This window comes from Cupressus sempervirens, chromosome 9 (assembly GCF_028749045.1).
Source record: "Cupressus sempervirens isolate cs-2001-9-10 chromosome 9, ASM2874904v1, whole genome shotgun sequence".
In the NCBI taxonomy this organism is placed as follows: Eukaryota; Viridiplantae; Streptophyta; class Pinopsida; order Cupressales; family Cupressaceae; genus Cupressus; species Cupressus sempervirens.
The window spans coordinates 404760315-404785162 of record NC_143126.1 but is presented as its reverse complement, the minus strand read 5'-3'; the positions used below and the strand labels follow the sequence as shown (position 1 = coordinate 404785162).

Here is a 24848-nt window from a genome sequence, read left to right as displayed (position 1 = left end):
AATAGTATTTATTTGAGGAATATTGCCACAGGTTCTATTACAGAGAGATTTTCTAGTCCTTCTCCCGTCTGCTGTTGTTTCCTTTCTCTGCTTTCTTGTTCACTCTTTTTTGGACATTGTTTGGTGCTCCTGCTGGATTATTTTTCTTTCGTGTTGTAATCCTCCAGTCCCTTGGACCCTTCCGTTGGAAATTAATATTATTATCTTATCTTCTCTATATGTCTCCTTAGCTATCTGTATAAGATATTGCATTGAATCAAGGTCTAGCAAGCTATGAGATGCTAATCAACCCATAGAAAAAAAAACCAAGTGAAATATAGTCCACAAATTTGCCGAAAGAGGATCAATCTCCTTTGTCTCCATTAATGGATCCAGAAAGGAGATCAGTCCTAAGGAAGGCATGGTCTCCATAGGGATCTTGAAAGGAGGACCAGTTTAACAGCCTACTAGATAATGCACAATGCATGATAATGTAAGTAACGATAAATCAAGGGAAAGCATTTCTCCTTAGCTATTTATACAAGATATTGCATTGAATCATTGTTTTCTTGTGTGAAATGTGCAACAAGGAGTGGAGTGTATGCCCCCATGTTAAAGCTATTGCAAATGCCTTAATGGGAGTAATGACTTTAAACGAGCTACATGCACCCTTAAGAGACATTTCCACTATGAGATGCCTTAAAGAAAGGACAAAGCAAGGGAAAGAAAAGACATGACAAAGAGACCACAAAAGGCATCTACTAAGTATGTAGTCAGTATGATCATATAATAACTTATGTATATATTAAAAAATTGACATCATCTCCCAAAATACCACAACTACAAGCAGAGTGTAATAAGATCACGTAAGAGATGCAAAGAAGAGTCTTTTTGGGTTGACATTGTAGAGACCAAAAAGAATGGTAACTATTGCTTTGCATCATCCCTAATCAGACAATAAAAAAACACATTTATGAACAATAACAAATGTACAACATAAAACGTATAGGACATATAGAGAAGATAAGATAATAATATTAATGTTCAACAAGAGACCAACAAAAGGGTCCAAGGGACTGGAGGATTACAATAGGAAAGAAAAATAATCTAGTAGGAGCACCAAATGATGTCCAAAAAAGAGTGAACAAGAAAGTAGAGAAAGGGACGACAATAGATGGGAGGAGGACTAGAAGTCCTTTCTTTGTAAATGAACCTTGGCACAATATTACGGCGACAATCATGAGCAATTTGTTATGTTTGGTTTTGTTTGAAATTTGACTTGATTTGGGATTAATCAACCCTTCTTTAGGAGGAATATTGTAAGGAAGCAAGCTAGGTTGGGAAATTCGACATGTAGGATGTTTGTTGGATATAGGTAGTGAATTGAAGCATAAATAGATGGTATGGAAGGTGTAGAAAGAAGTATAGGTCCAAGGCAAGATGGAACTACCTTAAAATTGCTGCGCTCAAATGTATTTTTGGCTTTGAATTTTTGGTAGGATAAAATTTGATGGAACTCCATTGATGATGTCAAAATGTATTCAATCTAAATACATATACATCTTTGATCAATCGATATATATTATTAATTATTAAGTTAATTAATCAATATTATATCAATTAATATCAATAAATTATAAAATTGTATCAAACTATATTAATATATATCAAATCAAAACAAATTATCAATAGGCATTGATTTAAAATATGTGTATTAATAATAAACATGTCTTAACAATAATACAATTAAAAAATAAAACTAATATTAATTAATACTATAAACAAAAATGATATTTATTAAGCGACGTCCTCATCTAAGCCATTAGAGCTGAAACGATATGGTGGAATGTGTTTGATCCTATCCTCCTAAATATTATTTAACACACTATGGGGAAGAGTTACAATAAAAATTAAATGAAAAGAGAAAATAGAAAACAAGAAATAACAAAAACAAAATAAGCATGAATAGAACTACAGTTTTAGAAACAACACATATATAATCCTCATTGCATTAAACAAGGTCAAAGATGGTATCGAGCTTGAAGGGGCAAGCGCCAAATTCAACCAGAACAATACTATGAGGAATGGCTTGTCTACATCTGATGATGTGACAAAGAAGTAGAATCTGATCCGGCTCCAACAAGGCCCAATCTGACCAATAAAGAGGGTTCCTAAATAACAGAGCCATAAATAATCGTCAATTTAATCATGGTATCCACAAGAGCCATCTTGGACATGGTGTCTTGGAAGTGGTTTTGGAAAACTATCTCTCGAGAAGGGCCAAAGAATTGTACCCTTTGTTGATGCGTGGCTGCAGGGTTGGTCTCATGCTGAAGCAAGGCCCAAAGGACTTGACTGAAGAGGTGATCTGTACCTCAATGGCCTAGACAAAAAGTGCAGGTGGGAATTCTTAAGACTACTGAAGTGTAACGTCCCCTTGTTAGACATTATGATTTTTGTACTAATTCATTAGAGTTCCCACTGCGAAAGACTTTTTTCTAACTATCATTCCTGCTCAACTCTTTCATTCATCACAATAAATATACAGGATTTAACTTGCAAATTGATGATATCATCATTATACTTAATGAATCAGACCAGAGAAGATGGATCAATACAACTGCCTCTGATCCTAATTCTGTATAGAAGTTCTATCATCCAAATAAATCTGATATAATTCTCAAGTTGGTAGATATACCCCTATTCTTAAATTCTCTATGAAAGTTCTAACAATTTCCCTATATGATCTGCAGTTAATCCATATATCTATACCAAGCAGATTTATCATTTTGATTTAGTTATACATTAGCCAAACTTGATGGCAATAGAGTTTAGACATCATCCTTCTTGTTTGTTCAAAAATCTATCCATTAATAATGATGTATATACTTGGCATTCAATAATGACAATCCTTGATTGTTGATTGGAAACGTCCATTTCTTATTGCCATCTCTGCCTATATGATCTTTGTCTAAGCCATAAATGTATTTATATTTTGGTAGACACATGTTTTGATTCTCTATATGTTGGCTATTATGTTTATCTGAATGAGTTCTGAATGAATTAGTAATTGTGAAGTATCACTTGATAGAAACCTTATCTTATTTAAAGACGTGTCTTTCAAGACCATGATCTCGCTTTGTCTATTTGACTAAATTCCTCAGGCGATCTCTTTGTTATTCTTCCACTTCCATAAGCCATCCTCCTTGATGATAATTCCTTTCATATTCCTCTATATTCGATGTCTTCCTTAGTGACGTTGGTTATTTGAGTTTTGATGTGAATATATGTTGATTCCCTCTGTCTTAATTCGATGATTCTTATATATCTTAATTCCTATTCGCTGCTCCCTGCATATCATGTCCATTTTTAATCCTTGATGTCCTCTTTAACCTGAATTCGCTTCTCTATCTGTGAAAGCTTCGTGTTTCCTCTTATCCCTTTGTTTTCTGTGTCAATTCCTCCCGTATCGTCGTCTTCCTTGCAAGTAATTGTTTAATTATCAGACTTGGATGTTTTTTATTTACTCTGAGTGTTCGAGTTGCAGATCCAGATATGGAAAGAGGAGATGGGTTCAAATGTGTCTCTTTGCAAACAATAATAAGAATTGAATAAGTTCTGTAACATGAGAAGATGGAAAAAAGATGAGCTACTGATTTTTAATAACCTGTGTATCCCTTCGGAAAGAATTCATATCATACTATATATTTCATATACACCTTTTGCTATGGTTTGTAACCCTTCATTTTTTATTTGTTTATATTTATAGTGTAATTTAATTTTAATTATTCATTGTATCATCTATCATCTATCATCTATCATTGCCATTAAATTATATTATCTCATTATTCATGTATTTGCTTCTTGATTTTGTTGATAATATATAACTTGTTAATAATATATCATTAATTAACATTCTTAATTATATTGTATTGTTTATTTCTCTCTATTTTTGTATTATCATGTGAACAATAAAGTTTTATTATTTTATTATTTATTAATTTGTTTAGTCTTATATTTAAACTCTATTATTATTGAAATCTATCTCAGAAATGGGGACATTGCATGAAGACCATAAGTTTGGTCTTCCCCAGGTTAATTGTAAACCACTTGCAGAAAGAAGCAAGGCCATCAAGAAGTCTCTGCAATTCTTCCAGAGAGGAAGTAAGGAGGGCCACATTGCTTGCAAAGAGCAAGATATAGATCAGAACTTGGTGAAGGGCACAATCATCCCCTTGGAGGGAATGTGCGCGGATAAAATGCTTAAGCTCATCAATATAAATCTTGAATAAGGTAGGGATAAAGGGAAGCCTTAATTTGCCTTGATGGTACTCCTTATGAAGTTTGAGACCTCACTAAGGGTCCTAATGGGACCCACAACCTTCTCATAGAGTCTCATAGTGGCTGTCAGAAGAGACTTCGAAATACCAATGTCATGTAGTCTTTGGAAAAGAGCTGTCTCGGGTACTGACTCTAAAGATTTGTAGATCTATAAAGCAATAGTAAACCTTCAAGGAGCGATGGCGAGCTTCCTCAATAATGGCTCAAGAGCCAAAATATGGTGCATGGTCTTGTAATCTAGTCTAAAAACTGCCTGTCTCCTAGCTTGAGTGTGTTGTTGATCCAGATCCCAAGAAAGAAGAGTGCATAAAATTGTGGCATATAATTTGGAGAATGTGTGGTCGACTATGATGGTCTTGTAGTTATTGGGATTGAACAGGGGGTTTTCCTTGTGAATTGGATGGATAATGTGTCATGACCAAGAGGGTGGGAACCCCATGCAAACCACCTAATAGAAGAGATCAACAAGGAAGGGCACCGAAATAGTGATATCATGCTTGAAGAGTTCCACTTGGAACTCTTCCTCATTTTCCACTCTAGTACTGTACATGGAATGGACAACCTCCCTAATGTTAGTACAGATGAAAAGATGACAATGGAGGGGGGAGAGGGGTAATACAAATGGGGATTGGTCGGGAATGTCATAGAGGGTGGAGGTGTGGGAGACAAGCGAACAATAATCCAACTCAAGGGGCAGAGGGGAATGGTGAGGAAAAAGGGTGCACCAGAGGGACTTGGGGGATGGATGAGCGAGGTGTGAAGGGCAATATAGTATTGAGATAGGAAATAACAGTAGGAATTTTTCACCAAAGGGTACTGTTTGTTCCTAGAACCGTAGATTGGAAATCCAAGAGCTTGCCACTTCTCCAATAGGATTCCACAATCAATTCTGGCCAACGAGCGAGAATCACCTTGATTCTCCTACACTTTAGGCTCCGCTACACCTAGGCGGGTAGACCTTTGCCTCAAATGCTGACCGCTTGGTTCAAGGGTTTTCTATAATGAATTTAAGCTTTGTGAGTTCTTCGGTTGGCAAGGTCTTTGAACTCGATTAATATGGAGTTATGTGATAGTTTGAAATGAATGTTTTGTATAAGGTTTTTAACAATGGGTTTGAGGTTTGTAAGAAGAAAGTTATAGATTTTCTGAATTCAAATATAAATCCAATACTTCAACGATAAAAGACTAGTGCTTTAGCTTATTTGGGCAACAAAGTCAACTACAATGACGATTATCACGTGTTGTCCGGCAAAAAGGGTAGTTAGACAGTTACCGGTGTAGACACGGTTGTGTTGTTTCATTGGCACTGTTTCGGACATTATAAATTTTGTGAACACTTATGTATTTTGGCATCATTATCATGGTTGGATATATCATTGTTGTGTATGGAAAGCATTTGATAATGAATAGTATTTTGCATTGATTATATGTTTCTTTCCTGTTTACCTACGGGCTAAACATTTGGCGCCATTGCTAGTTCGAATTCAAAAGTAGTATGGAAGGACGAAGATAAATGGGAAGAATAGTACAAGACAACCAAAGACGAATGATGATGACGAAACAGAAATTTTGGAAGGAAAGCACAAGGCAGCGTAGAATTTTCACATTTTGTATCGCGTAGGTCTGGAAACTTTTGTACAGAGAGAAGCCTTGGAGAATGGGCTTATGATAGACAATGTGTGGGATGATATGCCCACAAGCCCAACCATGAACAAATTTTTGGACCAACTTCCCCGTTTGATCGCCCAAGCCTACGTAGCATAGAAGAGATGTAGGAAGTAGAATGCGAGGAACGTCGTCAGGAGATCCTCAAGAAATTCTATGAGGAGAGAGATGCACGGCGTTGGAAAACTGAACCATGAGTTGTTGCGCCGTGGTATCAAGAGCACTCAAAAGTTTGTAATTGTTGTCGCATAGTCGACATATTATGTCTACATAGTGAATAAATAAAAGAGTGTTCTGTTTTGTTTTGTTTTATAATGGTATATGTCAAATGCCCAATCTTTTAAATAAGAATAGGAATTTGAGGGAAGAAATCGACGAATTACAAATTGTGCGTGGCAAAGCCGAACAACAACGAAGAATAAGACAAGTCATCGGGGAATGGACTAAGGGGCTGTCAGAGGAATCACCTAGTGTGGTGGTCGTAGCGGTGTTCATAGGAACCAATGAACGGTGCCACAGTTCGACGGAACGACAGGGACAGAGCAACGAGGAGTTGCTTGAGGAAACTTGGCATAGATTAGTAGTGCTTGAGGAGACAAAGGAGCAATTTTTACACTCATCACGTACACCACTACGAGAGGGAACCTGTGAAGAAGTAGGAGAGGAGGCAAGGCCAACAGGAGACATTAGGGCAAAAGGAAGTGCCAAAGTGGCATTGCACGGTGGTCAGAGTAACCCGCTGGGACTAACTTCAAATAGTTCAATGACACGATCTAGTGGTAATCAAAGGGCAAAAAGCACAATGTCTCAAAAGCAAAAACTCCTGAAGTTCCCAAGCAATGAGAAGGAAGATCCCATGTGGCATTGCTGTACGTGTGAAACGATATGGACTGCCAACTTGGTCATGGATGCGGCAGTTTTCGGCCAGCCTACGGGGAGTGGTGGTGGATTGGTTTGCCGACATGGACAAGGCAAAGATCTCCATGTGGGATGATTTGAAGAAAGAATTCCAAGCAGAATTCTGATTGCTCCAGGATGACAACGAGGTTGTAGTAGAAATCTACTACTGTAAACAAGGGAAGGACACTGTTCGAGCCTACAATCAAAGGCTTAAAGATCTTCTTAGCCAGATGGGTACTCAACCTGCGGATGAACTAAAGAAACGCTGGTTTGTAGAAGGTCTTCGCAGAGCATTGAGAAGAAAAATGAATTTAGTTCCACCCACATCATACACAGATGCATACGATCGTGCCCTAAATCTAGAAAGTGAAAGCAAAACAGCAAAGAAGAAGAAGAAGAGAAGTAAATCTTCATTCTCCTCCGAGAGTGATGAATCCTCTGACAAGGGAAGTAGTGCAGATAGCGAGGAGGAGCCTAGCAAGAAAGTACAAGCACTTCAAAAAGACTTAGAGTAGATGTGAAAGGAATTCAAATCCATGATGGGAACTAGTGGCCACATGAAGGAAGGAGAAATCTGGTGTACGGATTGCAAAGAGAAGGGTCATTCAAAGGGAGCATGCCCCAAAAACACAATGTGTGATATCTTTCAGGTGCTAGGTCATTCTACAAAGGAATGTCCGTTTGACATGAAGATTAGAAGCCAACAGATGTTGTTCGCACAAGAACAACCATCTACTTCTGGCACAAACAATGAGACCCAAGGCAACAATAATGCCACATCGGGCGGCTACCAGAACAACCGTTGAGGAGGACGGGGCAGGAATGACAATAGGAATCAGATACAATATGATTCCAAGGGAAGGCCCATAATCCAATGCTGGGCATGTAACCAATGGGGCCACTTCGCCAGAGAGTGTCTGAAGAATAACACTTTGCAAAAATTATGTTGATGGTGTGGTCCAGGGGACCACGAAGATGCTAAATGCCCGAAACAAGTAAACTGCATTAACATTGACGAGGAAAAAGTTTTGGTTGTCACCCACAACTAGGATAAACAAACTACCTATCCTGACCCCCGCATAGAGAAGCAAAGGCTGCGAAAGGCACGGGAAGACGTAGTAAAAGCAATGAAGGCTTTGAAGGATATGAAAGATGCTATTCCTTGGCGATCAGAGGGAGAGAACAACTTGGTCAATCAGATCCTGCAAATGGAGGTGCTCGTTAGAGTTCAAGACCTATTACAAACAATACCGCAACTAAGGACGACATTACTGAATAGGCATGCAAACACGTCGGAGACGAAAGATAGGACAACCAACCATACTAGAAGGGCCTGCGACAGATCACATGTTGCTGACACTAAGCAACGACTGTCACTCGGCGGTGGTCGAGATGGGAATCCCCAGAACCATCCTGACGGACACCATCATGGATGGTGGGTTCGGGGTGAATGTTCTTCCTGAGGAGACGTGGAGGAAATTGGGAAAGCCTACCTTGTGGCCGTCCACATTCAACCTACTCGGCGCCGACCAGTAGGGGATAAAACCCCTGGGGACCTTGGTGGCTCAACAAGTAACTGTTGGGATGTAGCCATTTGTGCTGGATTTTGTAGTAATCCCCTTGAAGAAAAAGGGATATGGTGCCATTCTTGGAAGAGGATGGCTGGTGGCCGCGAAAGTAAATCGCAACTGGAAGAAGAATATCTTGTCAATGGAAAGTGGAGGGTGGAAGTTTGCGATTGATCTCCGAACTCCAATGGTAAGTGAAGAATGGCATCATTGTCGGAGTCCGAGTCAGATGGAGAGCACCGGAGAGTTGAAGGAAGAATGGATCCAAACAACGAAGGCATTTTAGAATTGGAGGAGTGTTCAGGAGATGAGACCAATTCACTAAATGGACGTTTTCATTGGCAGATGGAAGATTATGAACTCTTCCATACGTACATGCTTGGTGTTGAGGAACTTGAAGATGGGGAGGTATTCCCACCACACTTCATGAAATCCAGAGAAGGAAACGTGGTAAACAATGAGAGTCCTGCCCATTGCTTTGAAGGAAAAGAGATAAGATACGAAGAGCCGTCTATAGAGGTTACTAATCTTGGAGAAGCAGAGAATCCGAGGAACATACTTGTGGGAGACGACTGGAACTTGGTACTGAAGGCTGCGCCATTCAAAATCTTTCTGGAGTACAAGGATGTATTTGCATGGACTTACAAGGATTTAAAGGGAATCCCACCGAAGATGTGTGTCCACCACATATAGTTGGTACCTGGAGCCATACCTGTGCGGAAGTGCCCGTACAGAATGAACAAAAAGTATGCAGCCCACATAGATGAGGAAATACAGTGAATGCTGGGAGTCGGCATAATATTCAAAGTTCAAACAAGTGAGTGGGTGTCATCAATTGTGATGTTGATGAAGAAGGACGGGATCCAAATCCGGATGTGTGGACTTCCGATGCCTCAATGCGGTCACAATAAAAGATCCCTTCCTAATTCTGTTCACTGACACGATTCTGGAAGAAGTGGCTGGACACGAGATGTATTCCATCATGGATGGATTCTTTGGCTATAACCAGATCTCCATTGCTGAGGAAGACAAACTGAAAACTACTTTTGTGGTGGAGGATGGAGTGTATGCATACAACCAAATGCCCTTCGGATTGTGTAATGCACTTGCCACGTTTCAAAGGATTATTTTGCACATATTTGACAAAATGTTGGTAGGCAATTTCCGCGCATTTTTGGATGATTGGTCCATTTTTAATGGACAAGGCAACCACTTGAAGGCACTTCAGGAATGTATGGAGAGGTGTTGACGGGCAAGGTTGGCATTGAATCCAAAGAAATGTTGTTTCATGGTTCCTCAAGGAAAACTACTTGGGCACATTGTTTGCAAGACAGGATTAAAGATTGACCTTGATAAAGTAAGAGTGATAGTGGAAATGGAAGCCTTGTATCTTGAGTCAAGTCCTTTCTCGGGCACATTGGATACTATAGACAGTTTATAAAGAATTATGCTTGAATTGCTCTGCCCCTGGACAAGTTGACACGGAAAGGAGAACCATACATGTGGACTTCTGAGTAGGAGACTGCCTTCACAGAAGTGAAGAAAAGATTGCTGGGAGCACCCATATTGGCGTATCCAAACTGGGATAGGGAGTTCCACATCCATGTGGACGCTTCAAACTTTGCTAGGTGTAACGTTGGTGCAAACTGGTGATCATGGCCTCGATCACCTAGTGTATTTTGCAGGTTGGCTTTTGTCAAAAGCCGAGAGGAATTATAGCACCATTGAAAGGGAGGCTCTTGGGATGGCGTACTTGGTACAAAAGTTCAAACATTACCTATTGGCTACACCATTTATCTTTTACGTGGATCACCAAGAATTGATGTACCCAGTGAACAAACAAATCATCCAAAGCAGAATTAGCAGATGGTTGTTGCTACTATAGGAATTCACCTTCACCATCATTGTGCGACTCGGGAAGAGTCATGTCATTGCTGACTAGCTCTCCTGAATCAAGTCCAGGGAGCCGCCGAAAGGGGTCAATGATGATTTTCTGGATGCACACTTAATCAGAATCGCTATTCTTCCGGAATGGTACAAGTCTATAGGGGAGTATCTATCAACGTCTCAATTTTTGAGAGAGATGCCACCAGGCAAACAGCGGAAGCTAGTTTTGAGAAGCTAGACTTTTCAATTAATAAATGGTCTTCTCTATAAGATGGGTCTTGATCAAGTACTACGGCGGTGAGTAATGGAGGAAGAAGTGCAAAGTGTTCTAAGGGAAGCACTTGAAGGTATGGCAGGTGGCCCCATGGGATCCAACACAATAGCACGGAAGGTTCTGCTTGTCAGCTTATGGTGGCCCACACTTTACAATGATGCACGAGAATGGGTGTTGAGCTGCGATACATGCCAGAGAGTTGACAAACCACTCAAGAAGGACTTCATGCCATTAAATCCGTCCCACGCCCAGGAGTTGTTTGAACTTTGGGGACTAGACTTCATTGGTCCACTGAAGGTGAGTAGGGCCTGGCGCTGCTGATACATAGTGGAAGCCATGGAGTATTTAACAAAGCGGGTAGAGGCACGAGCACTACCTAATAATTTTGCAATCAGTACGGCTAAGTTCCTATATGAACAAATCATCACACGGTATGGCATACCTATTCAGTTGACAAGTGACAGAGGGGGTCACTTTGTCAACCACGTGATCAAATTATTGACAACAAAATTCAAAATTTTCCATTCGTTGTTAAGTCCCTACTATCCACGAGCCAATGGCCAGGCAGAGGCCACAAATAAAATTCTAGTGGCCATCATATACAAATCATGTGGTGTCGAACAAGCAGATTGGGAGGAAAAGTTGCCATCGGTGCTGTAGGCCTACTATACCACATTCAAAGTCACAATGGGATAGACGCCTTTCTAGTTGATGTTCGGCCAAGAAGCTGTGGTACCAGTCGAATTTATGATCCCAAGCCTGTGAATTGCAATTGACAATAGACTCAGAGATATGGAGAGTTTATGTGAACAACTATATCAATTGAATAAACTGGATGAACGCAGATTAACAACGCAATGGGCGATAGAAGTGGTGCAAACCCATCGAAAGGCGTAGCACGACAAACATTTGAAAAGGACAAGGTTCTAGCTAGGCCAACTCACGCTTCAGTAGAATGGCTGCAATGAGATAAAATCAGGGAAATTCAAGTTTAAATGGCTTGGACCATATAAAGTAAGAGAAGTCGGTGTCAATGGATCCATAAAACTATGGACCTTGGACCTTAGTAGAAGTTGGCAGCGACGCGACGGTCGAAGGGTCCACATTTTTCACCCCTCCACAGTTGCCAACTTGGGCACATTTGACAGTCACTACCTCGCTCATTCCTTTGTTTGGCTAGAGACATGCGCCAGTTATCATGACTCCATCGATGACCATGACAGATGTTATGATTCTATCGACGGCCACGACAAATGTTATGATCCTACAGATGGCCACGACTAATGTTATGACTCCACAGAATGTTTCATCAGATTCAGTTGCACCAGCAGTGCCAACAACAAAGATAGTAGAGATGCACTAGCTAGAGCTCGAACCTCAAGTTCGACTAGATGTGATTGGCTCTAAGGTTGTGGTCACCATATCTTCCTCTTTGTTGGTCGAGGCCCAACCAGCACAACCAACCTAGCCAGTATTGCTTGCACAGCCAGTTGAGAGCATTGAGTTGATACAGGCAGCACAACCCAAGAAGATTGAGGTGATGGACAGAGCTAGTGCATTCATACGATGCAGTTCTGACTCATTCCTGCAGAGGTCAGGCCCTCCATTCAGTCCCCAAGGCATGGAGAGGTATCCTCAGGAGCAACTGCCATATTGGAGCCATAGGAGGTGGGAGTACCATAGTTCAAGGATGTGCCTAGAGAGGAAGAGGCGGCACCAAAGGTGGATGTGGCTACCACAGGAGAGGCAGAAATGGATATCGATGGGGAGTGGAATATCGACGATGTGGGAAAAGAGGATTATGGGTCGGATGAAGATAGATACAAGGCATACATCAAAGTTATGCAGGTTGTGATTGAGAAAGGATGCATCATTGCATATTAGGCTTTGATTCGTAGGAAGGAGCTACATTTGATCCGAGCTTACATTCGGGGGGTCTATCTTGAGTATTTTCGCTCCTGCTCTGAGGCCAGAGGATAGCCAGTAGTGGAAAAATTGGAGATGTTGGCTAATTGGGCTACAGAGCCTAAGTCTGGACTGTGCAACACTCCTATGGAGAAGCTGGCACACGAGATAGTGGGGGTATATAAAGGTGTCTACTATGCTCATAGGCATGCAGAGGCGGACAGGGCATTAGAGAGGATCGCAGTTGAGAGGTCTATGACAATTGAGAGGGAAACTAGGGAGAAGTTAGTTGCTGAATTGGTTAGCTAACAGGCAGCATGGGTTGCCGAGTGTGTAGGGCTTTTGCGAGACAAGGAGAAGGCCGAGTAAATATTACAGGCGGCTGAGCAAGAATTGCTAATAGCTAAGGCTTAGGCCATGGATGCAAAACCTCTTCTAAAGGAAGCAGTTATAGTTCTATTTACCCAAAGAACTAAGGACAACAGGGTTATAGTTCTATTCACCCAAAAAATCATATGCTAGTGCCACATGTTGAAAATATCATATCAAAAACATGTTTGACAGCTTGATAACATATTTCAAAGCATATCAAAACTATGTAACATGATTTGTCTTTCGTTGCATGCTTATTGGCATGATAATGTCGTTATATTGGCCACCAATTTTGCTCAATTTTGGAAACTTAAAAGGTGATATTACAGCTTATGCCACCAATTTTGCTCAAATATATGTAGATTAAAGCCTTCCATGAATTTTACATAATATTTTGGGATCAATGGTGAGAAAAAGATCTAATAGAGATATTACAAATTTGTGTGCAAATATTGGATTACCTTTTGTAGATGTCTAATTATGAGTACAATTCTTCAGTATTTCAACAAGTTTTCCAAATTTTTTGAAATTTTTTTCATAGAAATAAATGTTTTCGCAATATTTATTGAAATTCAGAATAGCATTTGAAAAAATGAAAAAAATTCACCAAATTATTGCTGATTTGTGTTAGACTTTTCTCAGTTTAACACTGAATTTGCTGAATCCTCCTTCAAACTGTTAATGTCCATTTATGAGTACAATTCTTCAGTATTTCAACAAGTTTTCCAAATTTTTGGAAATATTTTTATACAAATAAATGTTTTTGCAATATTTGAAAAATTATTTGTTGAAATTCGGAATAGCATTTGAAAAAAATGAACAAATTTCACCAAATTATTGGTGATTTATGTTTGACTTTTCTCGGTTTAACATCGAATTTGCTGAACCCTCCTTCAAACTCTCCATGTTGTTGAATTTATGAAGATCACTGCAAATGTAATAGCACTGCCATTATTTTAGGAATGTTTGTTCCAAATGGCAGTGAGCTGATATTTATAATGAGAAATGGATAAGAAGAGACATGTCCCTTCATGGGGCATGTCTATTCATTAATATAATAACAAATATATATATATATATAAAATATTAATTTCTCTCACTTAATAGGCTTATATAACCATAGTTTTATCTGACTGAAGCTACCAAACATCAACACTCCCTCTTAGGTAGGGAGGATAAACACAAGACATATACTACACCACTGGCAATCTTATTAAATGACACATTAAGGAAATCTTTGATTAGAAGATTTCTACTAGTTTTATATCACATTTGATATCATGAGTATTGGCCTTCATAATATCAACATATGATATTCACCAAATACTCTTGAGCAATTGTCTCCAGAATATCAACACTTGATATTCACCATGTACTCAATAAGGTAATGGTCTGCAAAACATCAACATATGAAATTCACCATTTTGATATCACAATTGAGTATTGGTCCCTAGAATATCAACATATGATATTCACTAGATACTCTTTGAGCAATGACCTCCAGTATGAGATGCAACATATTCACCAAGTACTGTGAATAATGGCCTCTAGAACATCAATTTTCATAATATTCACCATATGCTCAAAAAATGTTTATAAGGTATGTGCACACGCATTCGCGTAATGCTTGCCATATAAACATCCACCACACAAGGTATAATCTATCATGATCTGCATAGACATCGTAAGATATCCATCATAGTAGAAAATAAATTTATTGTAAGCTTGTCACATTTCAATAATTTATGCAAATACAAGTGACATCTTTTGGAAGTCGTCACTTCCTCATGATGTACACAGGGGGTAGGCCCATTAAAATCACATAGTCACGAGGTATATTCATGAATCACAGTTCTCTTGACTGCTACACTTTATTGATCACTGGAGAATCCATCACAACATGGTTTACTCCCTCTGAATCAATATGATCGAGATTACCGAAGGTTGGCTAAATCATATCTTCTATTTGCTCCCTGTCTTTTAAGGTTGCCTCTAATGAAATGTCAAGCTCCCTCTAAATATCAATCTCCCTCTTCTTGCAAGAACATTCTCAAAGGAAAAGGTCAAGGCAAATAGCTCTTATAATATGCATTGAAAATATAAATAAGAGATTAACTAAAAGGTAAATAAAGGTAGTTCTCAAGATATAATAATCAGAAAATACTTATCTCTCTCCTTATTCTGATTTACAGTTAGTGTCTCTTGAAATGGCTCCTTGGCAAGAGGTAACTTATCATCACCAATAATCAGAGATCCCCGTGAATGATCATAGAGTACAACCACAAATTCTGAAACATGAGTATCTGTATCCGAATGCTGACGGGAACTAGATAATTAAGGTTGAATATGCTGAACTGATATGGCTTCACACACTATTTTGTTATTCAGCCCAATCTAAGTCTAAAGAATTCACTGCTCTATTAGTTCTTGTCTCTATTATTTAGGGGTGAGATACCATACTGTATAATTCAAAAGAAATTCTCTATTAATTCTTGTCTCTGCAGGTGGATATTCAAACTGGAAATGGCACCATGAAATTGCTTGCAGGAGGTTGCACTTAGCAGTAGTAACCGCAATGTGATTTGCTCAAATACAACTTTGATAACTCATTCAGGATATTCTCAAATTGGTTGTGATATCCCTTGCATAATTGTGCTTTTCCCAAAATTCATTTTGTCAAACAACATGTAATCAACCAGTGGGTTGATTGTATTCTTTATATACACCTATTTCTTACTTGCAGAACTTCATTAACTCATAAATTTTGAAGTAAATGTGAGTCTTCCTCATGATTGACCAATGTCAATGACATATAACTCTCTTTGTATTGCACCCAGGAGAAGGGATTATGCAGCTGTCAAATGGCTATTAACCTTTGATATTCCAGGTGGAATAATCAACTGAATGCTTCTTACGGTGATTTCCTCTATCCAAGGAAATAATTTTGCCCTTCCGTTGAATAGAAGATCAATAACATAATGACAACTCCAATACCTGACATAGAAATAAAAATCCTGCTACGCAGATAATCTTCTGTAGGGCTCGATGCTATTTGGGAGGCAAAAGATCTGGTACTATATAATTAAAATAATCATCCACCACATCAGTCATTTGCTCAGAGTTCTAATCGATTTTGGTACATGCTTCTGCATTACACAGTTGGCCAACCTAATACAATCGTAGCCTTGGGATGGATTGCCACAAAATATATACGCGACAAAAGCTTCAGAGAACCCAAACTTGCGCACAACAAAAATAAAATAAAATAATTCAGAACATTATTATTCTAAAGTTGCCTTCGCACATTGCTAAGACAAGAATCTGTGCTTCATTTATTCTTTCGAAACATTAAAATGGCAATAATAGATCCCTATTTATCTGGCATTTTGTTCCTTCTAACAACTCACAATAGTAAAAAAAATATTCGCTTAGCAATATGATGCGCTCCTCACCAAAAATAAATCGAATCCAGTAATGATATTAGCTCAACCTTAGTATAAACTCTTCTTTATTAAAGTGCCTTGTCATTTATAATATTTGAGCTGGAACATAACATCAAATAAATATATTTGAATAGTTTGCTCGTATTAAAGATGGGGCTCGATAATTTCTCACATATCTGAACAAGTATCTTCACAGCAGTTTTCTTCCAGTAGTTAGATGCACTGTAAGTGTGACAGTTAGTGGCAACATACCAACTTCAATGCAGGCCTTGGTTTGGAAGGGAGATGCAATTTACTCATATTCCAATGATGCTACTCGATTCAAACCATTCACATCATAGGCATCAGTCTGTGCATGCCAACCTTGAGCTTACAACAAGCCATTTCTCATTCAATTTTGGTCCACTGAAAGATCCCTAAGACCGAGTGGCTCTGATACCATGTTGAATTTATGAGGATCACTGCAAATGTAATAGCACTGCCATTATGTTAGGTATGTGTGTTCCAAATGGCAGCGACCTCTTATTTATAATGAGAAAAGGATAAGAAGAGACATACCCCTTAATGGGACATGTCTATTCATTAATTTGATAATTAACATAATAACAAATACATACATATATATGTGTGTGTGTGTGTGTGTGTGTGTGTGTATAACTATTTATGAGATATAATTACATATAATATAATATTATACTAATTTCTCTCACATAATAAGCTTATATCTTATATGTAATTATATCTCATAAATAGTTATATATACCATAGTTTTATCCGACTGAAGCTACCAAACATCAACATGTAAAAATGCAATTCACAAATAGTTAGAATGCATTTCATTTACAACAAGTATGGCTCTTACCAAGTGAGATTTGCCAAGGAAACTTGGGCAAAATGAAACAACAAAAACATGCAAATTGTTGGCTTATTGAGAGACGATTAATTGAATTGATCAGATGAGGTTATTTAGGTTAAATATGTAGAAAATGAGAATAGAATTTTACTTTTTGGAGGGAAAAGAAGGAGCCTACCAACCACCAACGTCAACTACCTATGTAACAAAAGATGACATCTAAGCATGATTAAGCACCAACACAGACAAATTGCAGAACTGCTTTTAGCTGGGGCAATACCACAGGCTTTTGTTTGCGTAAAAGTCAAGATGTAAATTACAACTGCTGCAATTTTGTTGCCTTTTTGAACTTAAACTTTTGATCACAGGATCAGGTTCTTAGATTCTAATTTTCTTGTTTTGATTTCTTTTCCATTTTCGATCCCCAATACCTTCTCTCAGACTTTGATCTTTTGATAATAATATCATAACATTACTTTTTCTTTAATAACTTGCATTTACCTACTTATTCCCTTTCATGACTTTGTTTTGTTGGTTGGATTTCACGCTTCTAAATCATGTGTGCTTATTTCTGTTTAATGGGATATCTTTGTTGTTTACCCATTCACTGCTCTCTTATTTTTTGGATGCATTTCTTTTCTTACTTCAGTAGTCCTTTAATTTTCTTAATATAATTTTTCTTTAGCATTACCACCCTTCTATCTCAAGCTCCCTTGACATTAAGCAACCAATGTTGTAGTATATCAGTTATTCACTTTTAAAATTAGGGAAACTAAATGTAACAGAAGTGTCAGAAGTAGTAATATAGATAATATATTGAGATTCAGTACCAAACCTTTTTCTTGGTTGGTTTATGGTTATACATAGACACTTTTGTTTTTGTTCTGCCACTTAATGCAATAGCTGGACCCTGAAATGGTCATATAGTTTCATGAAAGATTTGTTGCAATAGGAAAACTAACTTATTTTGATTATTTGTCACATGTGGCTGTTAAAAGTAAAACACACATTCTGTTTTTGTTGCCAGGGTATTTGCTATAAGATTGGTTCTTGGAGGGCCAGCACCTTGTGAGCTTGTTGATGTAAAGATATGCTTGACATTCAGGATTTTTATACAGCTTCCAAATGGTTCCACATTTTGTTCCACTCAAGATTTGGATCTTGTTCGCTCAGAGGTGATTTCTCTTTTAAATTATCATGAAAATAGAATATCTAAACTTGATGTCGCAAAGATGGTTCAAAGAATGATGATATTGTTTCTCAAAACTACAGAGAGTATCTGTAATGCACATTTGATGGAAGTGTAAAATGATCTTTTGAGAATCTTTAGTAAACATTTGAGAGAATATTGAGTTGTGTAGTGAGACTTGCTGAACTCTTGGAGTTATGGAATAATGCAAGATTCAAAGGTTTCCCACAAAACTATTTAAATTTTGTTGTAGATGAAACCAAATACTTGAAAACCTTCAACAAACTCATAAAAAATCTCATTGGGAGCATGCAACAACATTGGAGATATAGAAATGGATCAAAAACAATGACTTGAAGTTTTTATGGAGGAAGCTTTTCTATTTGTAATTCTGAAAACATTCCTTAGAATAGATTTAGGTTTGGAAACCCTCACTATCTAGTTCTTCTTGAAACTTGACAATCCAATGCAGAGGAGATTGCTTTTGGTGTAGACCTTTTTCTGCAATAGAGAAAACTTGAAAGGCTTTGTTTAAGGGTGCGTTTGCATTGTTGCAAGTTCCCTTTTTTAGTTTTTCATTGAAAATGGTCACTTAAATGAAAATTATGCCCTTTTGGAAGTAATGCCCCTCCTTCCTGAGATCTATTTTTTCTTGATTTGGTATCTTTAATCAGAGTGTTGTGTTTCACTTTATGTCTACATCTTTATGTTATGAAGTTGAAAATGGGTCTATTCATTGCTTGTAGCGTTCTTTCTCACTTTATGCTCCTCCTTGTGTAAAGTTGACATTGTTCACCTAGAGGAAAATAACCCGCTGTTTTCACTTAAGTCACTTATTTTTCAAATTTCATTTTAACATGGGATAACAAATGCCTAGGTGCTTTTGCATTTCTTCATCACTTTTTGACCAAAAATATTGGAAATTGATTAAGCCCTGTTTTTTGTGCGTTTCTATTTACAATATTGAAATATTAATAATAACTGCATAGGAGCATGCACTAATGATATTATCAAGTCTTCTATACTTAACTGTAATCTTAATCATGATAAGTTGAATATGTATAATATACTAATGTAAGTACAAACTGAGCATCAAGTAAATATTACTTTAGGTGACTAGTACATAATAATATGAATCCGAAACCAGACATGGGCTGATTCTATGTTAGCACAGTGGGTTGATTGCTGAAGATTTTCAATAGCTGTTGCTACCAAAGCTCGGTCTCGACAACATCTCAGCCGACCTGAAATTTTTAAAATACTCAGATTTCCCCAAAATGGGGTGAAAAATTTGGCTATAATTTGGCACCTTTATTTGACATTTGAAATTATACAATTTTAAAAAATATTCTTAAAAACACACACATACACACCAAATTTGTAGATCATATACCTATATGATAGATCCACCATACATGAATCAAAGTTTTGAGTTAAATACATAGCAATTTAAACTTATTTGATTAACATAGAATCATATACCAAAAAGCAAGTATGACATTCGATTAAAAGTAGGTTCAATACATATAGAAGTCAAACTCCATGAAACAACAACTTTTGAATACATACTAAGTTAAAGTTTCAGTATTCATGAAAGCTAGAACTAGAAAGCATAAATTGCATCTAAGACTAATGCTCAAAAGAGATCGTTGCTGCTGTGTGGGTGGTGCTGAAGTAGTTGCAGCATCCTCAATAGGTGCCTGGATAGTTGCCTCAGGCTCAACAGAACCCTTTGATGGAAGACCAAACTCATGTGCTACCTCTTCTGCATCCAAACCATCTATTTCCATCGCAAACTCAGCTAGCTTCTCGTCACTCAATAAAGTATCCACATGTGCATGTACATCATCATCATTAAGAGTAGCAATCCAATTTGCTGAATATGGATCAATCTCATCCAAGTCATGTGCTTCATATGATACTTTCTCTTGCACCTTCTTTTTGTGTAACTGAAGGTTGTACAACACATAAACCGAGTCATTTAAGCGCTTTTGAGTCATCCTATTGCACTTCTTTGTGTGTAGGTTCTCAAAAGTATTCTAGTTTCACTTGCAACCTATGTTACCCTGAGTTTTTGAGGCGTGGGGACGGGGAAATGAGTTTTCGTGACTGTTTTCTTTTTGGCTGAAATAGGGGACAGTAGGGGATGACAATACACACACACACACACACACACACACACACACACACATTCTTGAATTTCAGAATTACATAACATTGTCGCATTCATCACAACAACATAACTTAAAATTATCAATTTCGTTCATCGAATCAGCATAGAACATAGCATCAAATCGAATCATCGTCTAAGAATACTAAAGTCTAAAAATAGGAATGCAGGATGACATCACATCAAATGAGAGAATTACTCTGTCATAGATGGGCAATATGTTTAGACTTTAGAGCCCTTTTTTGTGGGTTTTGGAGGAAAACTGAATTTGTTGTGCCAAATCTTGCTAGACAGGTAGCAGGCATCTTGTTTGGGCAGTAATCAGCTACAGCAATGTATTTCTGGGCAATTATAGCTGCTATCAAAGCATTATCAAAGCTGAAAACAATCTAAGTATTCCTCAACCCAACAACAATCATTTCCAAATCAGCAATATGAATATCAAATAGAAGTCTAATTTATAATCATTTTCAGGGTTTGTTGAACAAAAGTTGAAGTTTGGATTTTCAGTCATAGTTGGATGCTAAATTTGTAATGGCTTCCAAAAAATAAACTCTCAAAATACGTTATATTAACATTTTTTATTATTTTAGTGTGTGGCTTGTGAATGGGCAAAAAATCACCATTTATCAATGTTTTTTAAGTTAAATTTTATTTTAAAATGGGAAACTCAAGCAATCCCTGAGATAGATAGGAAACGGCTACAAAGTCTCCGAGACGATCAACACCATTTGGAAACACGACCATTTCCGAAGTTTCTGGGACAGGTTTTCAATTTTCTTGCTTGGGTGGGGACAACTTGGAAATGTTTACAACCGGCCCCAAATCCTCGAAACATGAACGGTTTCATAAACTCAAGGCTTAGGGCTGGAAATGCGTTGTTGGGTAACATAGCTTGCAACCAAAAGCACTACAGGGCTGCAATAATATTTGGATGGAAAGCTTGTGAAGATTAGGTGTTATGGCACCAAAATTTTCCCACCAAATATGTTCAAGAAGAAAAAAAGCCATTTATAATGTGGTAAGATTCCAATAAACTTATTGAGCGAAATAAATGGTATAATAGAACTAAATGCATGTTCAACAACCAATTTTTGAATACATTTGCCAGGCCAACTTGAACCTTTGCATCTACTCTAAAAATGTCGGAGAAATAGAACTTGAGATTCAAGTAGTAGGCAATTGCATGAATATGTTGGGGGAGTTGTTGGTTCCACTTACGATTAGTTATATTCCTCATGGGTCTATATTCGGTCTTATTTGACCTATACAAGTGTTAAATGGCCTCTTTGGCCCAATCCATGGCCTCATATAGATACCCCATGGGGTTTTAATCCCCATCCACCATTCATAGAATCCTTACCAATGGTTTTGACACTTGGACATAAAAAAGTATAGAAATATCAACAAATTGCAATATTTGAAAATTAAATAATAAGTTATCAATCCAGTCTTGAAAACTTACGTTGATGATCTCGTCCATTAGCTTGCCAAATCTAATAGGAAACACAACCTTCTTTGCTTCAGGCTTCTTGACATAAGGACTCTCCAACCATTTCTCACTCATAAACATATGCCTCAAGTTGGGTAATGTGGCTAATATGCTCTTCAAGGTGAGTAAATTAGTAGCAAAGCATGTGACCCCCTCACTCGAAATCCTTACTGTTAGTGTGCTCTCTCATAAGACTTAGGACCCATGTGTGGTTGTAGATGTACTTAGTGCTATTCCTTCCATCTTCAACCAGCATCTCTACCCAACTCAGTTTTCCTAGGTCCTTAAGGAGTAAGTCAAGATAATGGGTAGAATAATGTGGGATGCCTATCCATTGAGAGTCTACTAGTTGCCTCATATGCCACTGCATTATTAGTCACAATATAAATGACATTACTCACACCCACTTCTACAACCACCTCATCTGCATTTTTTACTTGATCAGAGGCATTGATTGATTTTAGAAATACTAATTGTCACCTTGAAGCACCTAGAAAGTTGATGAGCATCCCATTCTTACCACTTGTTCACCCATCGGATATTATAGTGCAATCTCTCTAAAACCAAACTCTTTTTCGCTATTCCACAAGTTGATGATTTCTTTGTACCTCATCCTGTAACAATGGCCCACTCACCTCATAATGAGTTGAGGGCTTGAACCCCTTACCAAGCACAGAAATCACAATGACTAATTGTTCTCAATATGGACTACATAAAGCATTGGAGGGAATATTGTCGTAATACCAAAATCATGCAATTGATACCCTTCTCTTCCAATGCATCTCTTTGTTCCATGGAGGGCCTAGCAAGTCGAGTTTAGCACAAGGAGTGTTACTTGGAACCCAAAAGTCTAATATATACCCACCCACAATTCTTGATCCCCATATTTGTGGCCTAGTGAAAGAAGAAGACTTTGCATCTGTTTGTGACCCCATAGAACTAAAACCTTCCACTGGGGCTGTTATGGCCTCTTATGTCCTCTTTTTTGCTGCGTTCTTTTATACCTATGCTTCAAGACTTGCCAAAGCCTCATTTGTAGCTTCTTTCAAACATTTACCACGTGGTGTAATATGATTGCCTGGAATCTTTGCAAGATGATATTGCAATTGGCTAATGCCCAAAGTCATCAGCTTAAGGAAATTGATGCATTTAACATCTCCTAGATTTGGTCCTTGGATTCCATGTTTCCATAAAGGGTCACTCTTTCTGTCACCGTCCATTTCTTGTAGTTATTACCAATTGACACTACAAGTCTACAAACCCAAATATAAATAATTAGATATTAGATAAGTTGAGATCAAAATTTAGCAAGCCAATGAACTATGAAGTAATTGAGATAAAACTTTATCATATTTTTAAAGAGGCCAATCCCTAAATAATTGTTTGAGCCTAAGATCAAATATTAGTTGATTTAGTGATGTAACTGATATCAAATCAGTCATATTTTAAAGAGGATAGTTACTCTGAAAAATTACTTGTGTTATACCAAAATTTTGGTACTACCATCCTCGGCCTCTGCTCGAGTGATCACTCTTGCATGAGATGAGTGTCTGATTCTTGTCCCTAGCCTTGGTTGTGCTTTAGTGTAGCTTTGTTGCATTACTTTTGTTGGCTTCTCTTTTCTTTTCGCGAGTGTGCCTCAGTGTGAGTTGTGTTGGTTCGCAAAACCGTAGATTAGAATCCTACGAGCCTTGCCTGCTCGATTTTGGGATATCTAATCGGTCGTGGCCAGCTTGACAGGATCAATCAATTCGAGTGAGATCCTCTGTGCTTTTGGCTCAGCAAAACCAAGACCTGTACACCTGATCCTGGACAACAAACTTGGATCCAAGAGGTTTATAGCAGATAGATATAATGTAAAGACAATTTCCTTAAATGGCAAGATTTTAAGGAAACTTTTGGATTGCGAATGGTGAATATTAATCTTCAAAATACGATTACTTTAATAGACTTGTGAATGCTGAAATAAGATTAAAAGTGAATTACTAAAACAAATAGATATTAAACCCTTAAAAGAAAAAAATTAGAATATTGCCAGCATATGGATCGAGAAATATGAGCGAATTAATGATTAATGCTGAAATTTAAAAGTACGATAGAGTCAAGATTATATGTTTTCAGATACAACTCTATGATATTATGTAAATTAAATTTATAAACAATTCAGTTATCAGAATGCGTCAAATTATTTCATTTTTATGCATATTTAAACCAATCTGTGATGTTTTAACCCTTATATGGACAAAATAGATGCAAATAAAGAAAACAATAACAATATTTCACAATATTTGTATTTGTCGTATTTAAATAGCAACGAATAATTTGATTCACTTATCCTAATAACAGATTATTGATAGAAAATTAAGATGATCACAAAGGACGAACCATATAATAATTTAACTCTCAAGCAAATAGAAATCTTATTGATTTTACTATGGAGAAATTTGTATTGAAGATACTCAAATGTTGATGCTCCACTCAACACAATTATATCTCACACAATATCGAAATGTATGCCCAATAATTCAACATCTAGGAGCTTGGTTCAAAATTCAATCTTTTCAAGGAAGAATTAAAAATCGCATAAGTTTCTGGAATGCAGAGAGCTTTTGAAAATAATAATCGGTGTTTTGTTTGATTTTCTCATCACACATTTATAAATGGCATAAGGGTGTCGGTTGCTTCTCAAGCACCACACCTTTTCATAATAAAAACTAACCAGCATTAAACATGGTTTAGTTATATCCAAACGTAACTGACATTTTAATCACTTGTCCTTTATATTTCTGGATGCCGTTTCTTTTATTTCC

General features: G+C 37.6%; 1 protein-coding gene across 3 annotated transcripts in view; it reads left to right on the top strand.

Annotated features, from left to right (window-relative positions):
• LOC149538972 (uncharacterized) overlaps positions 1-24848 on the top strand; it is a 191816-nt gene that overhangs the window by 100811 nt on the left and 66157 nt on the right. For all 3 annotated transcript variants that reach the window (XM_089800361.1, XM_089800360.1, XM_089800362.1), the window contains exon 6: positions 18215-18362. In XM_089800361.1, coding sequence (XP_089656487.1) covers positions 18215-18362 — 148 coding nt within the window. The remainder of the gene's footprint in view (positions 1-18214; positions 18363-24848) is intronic.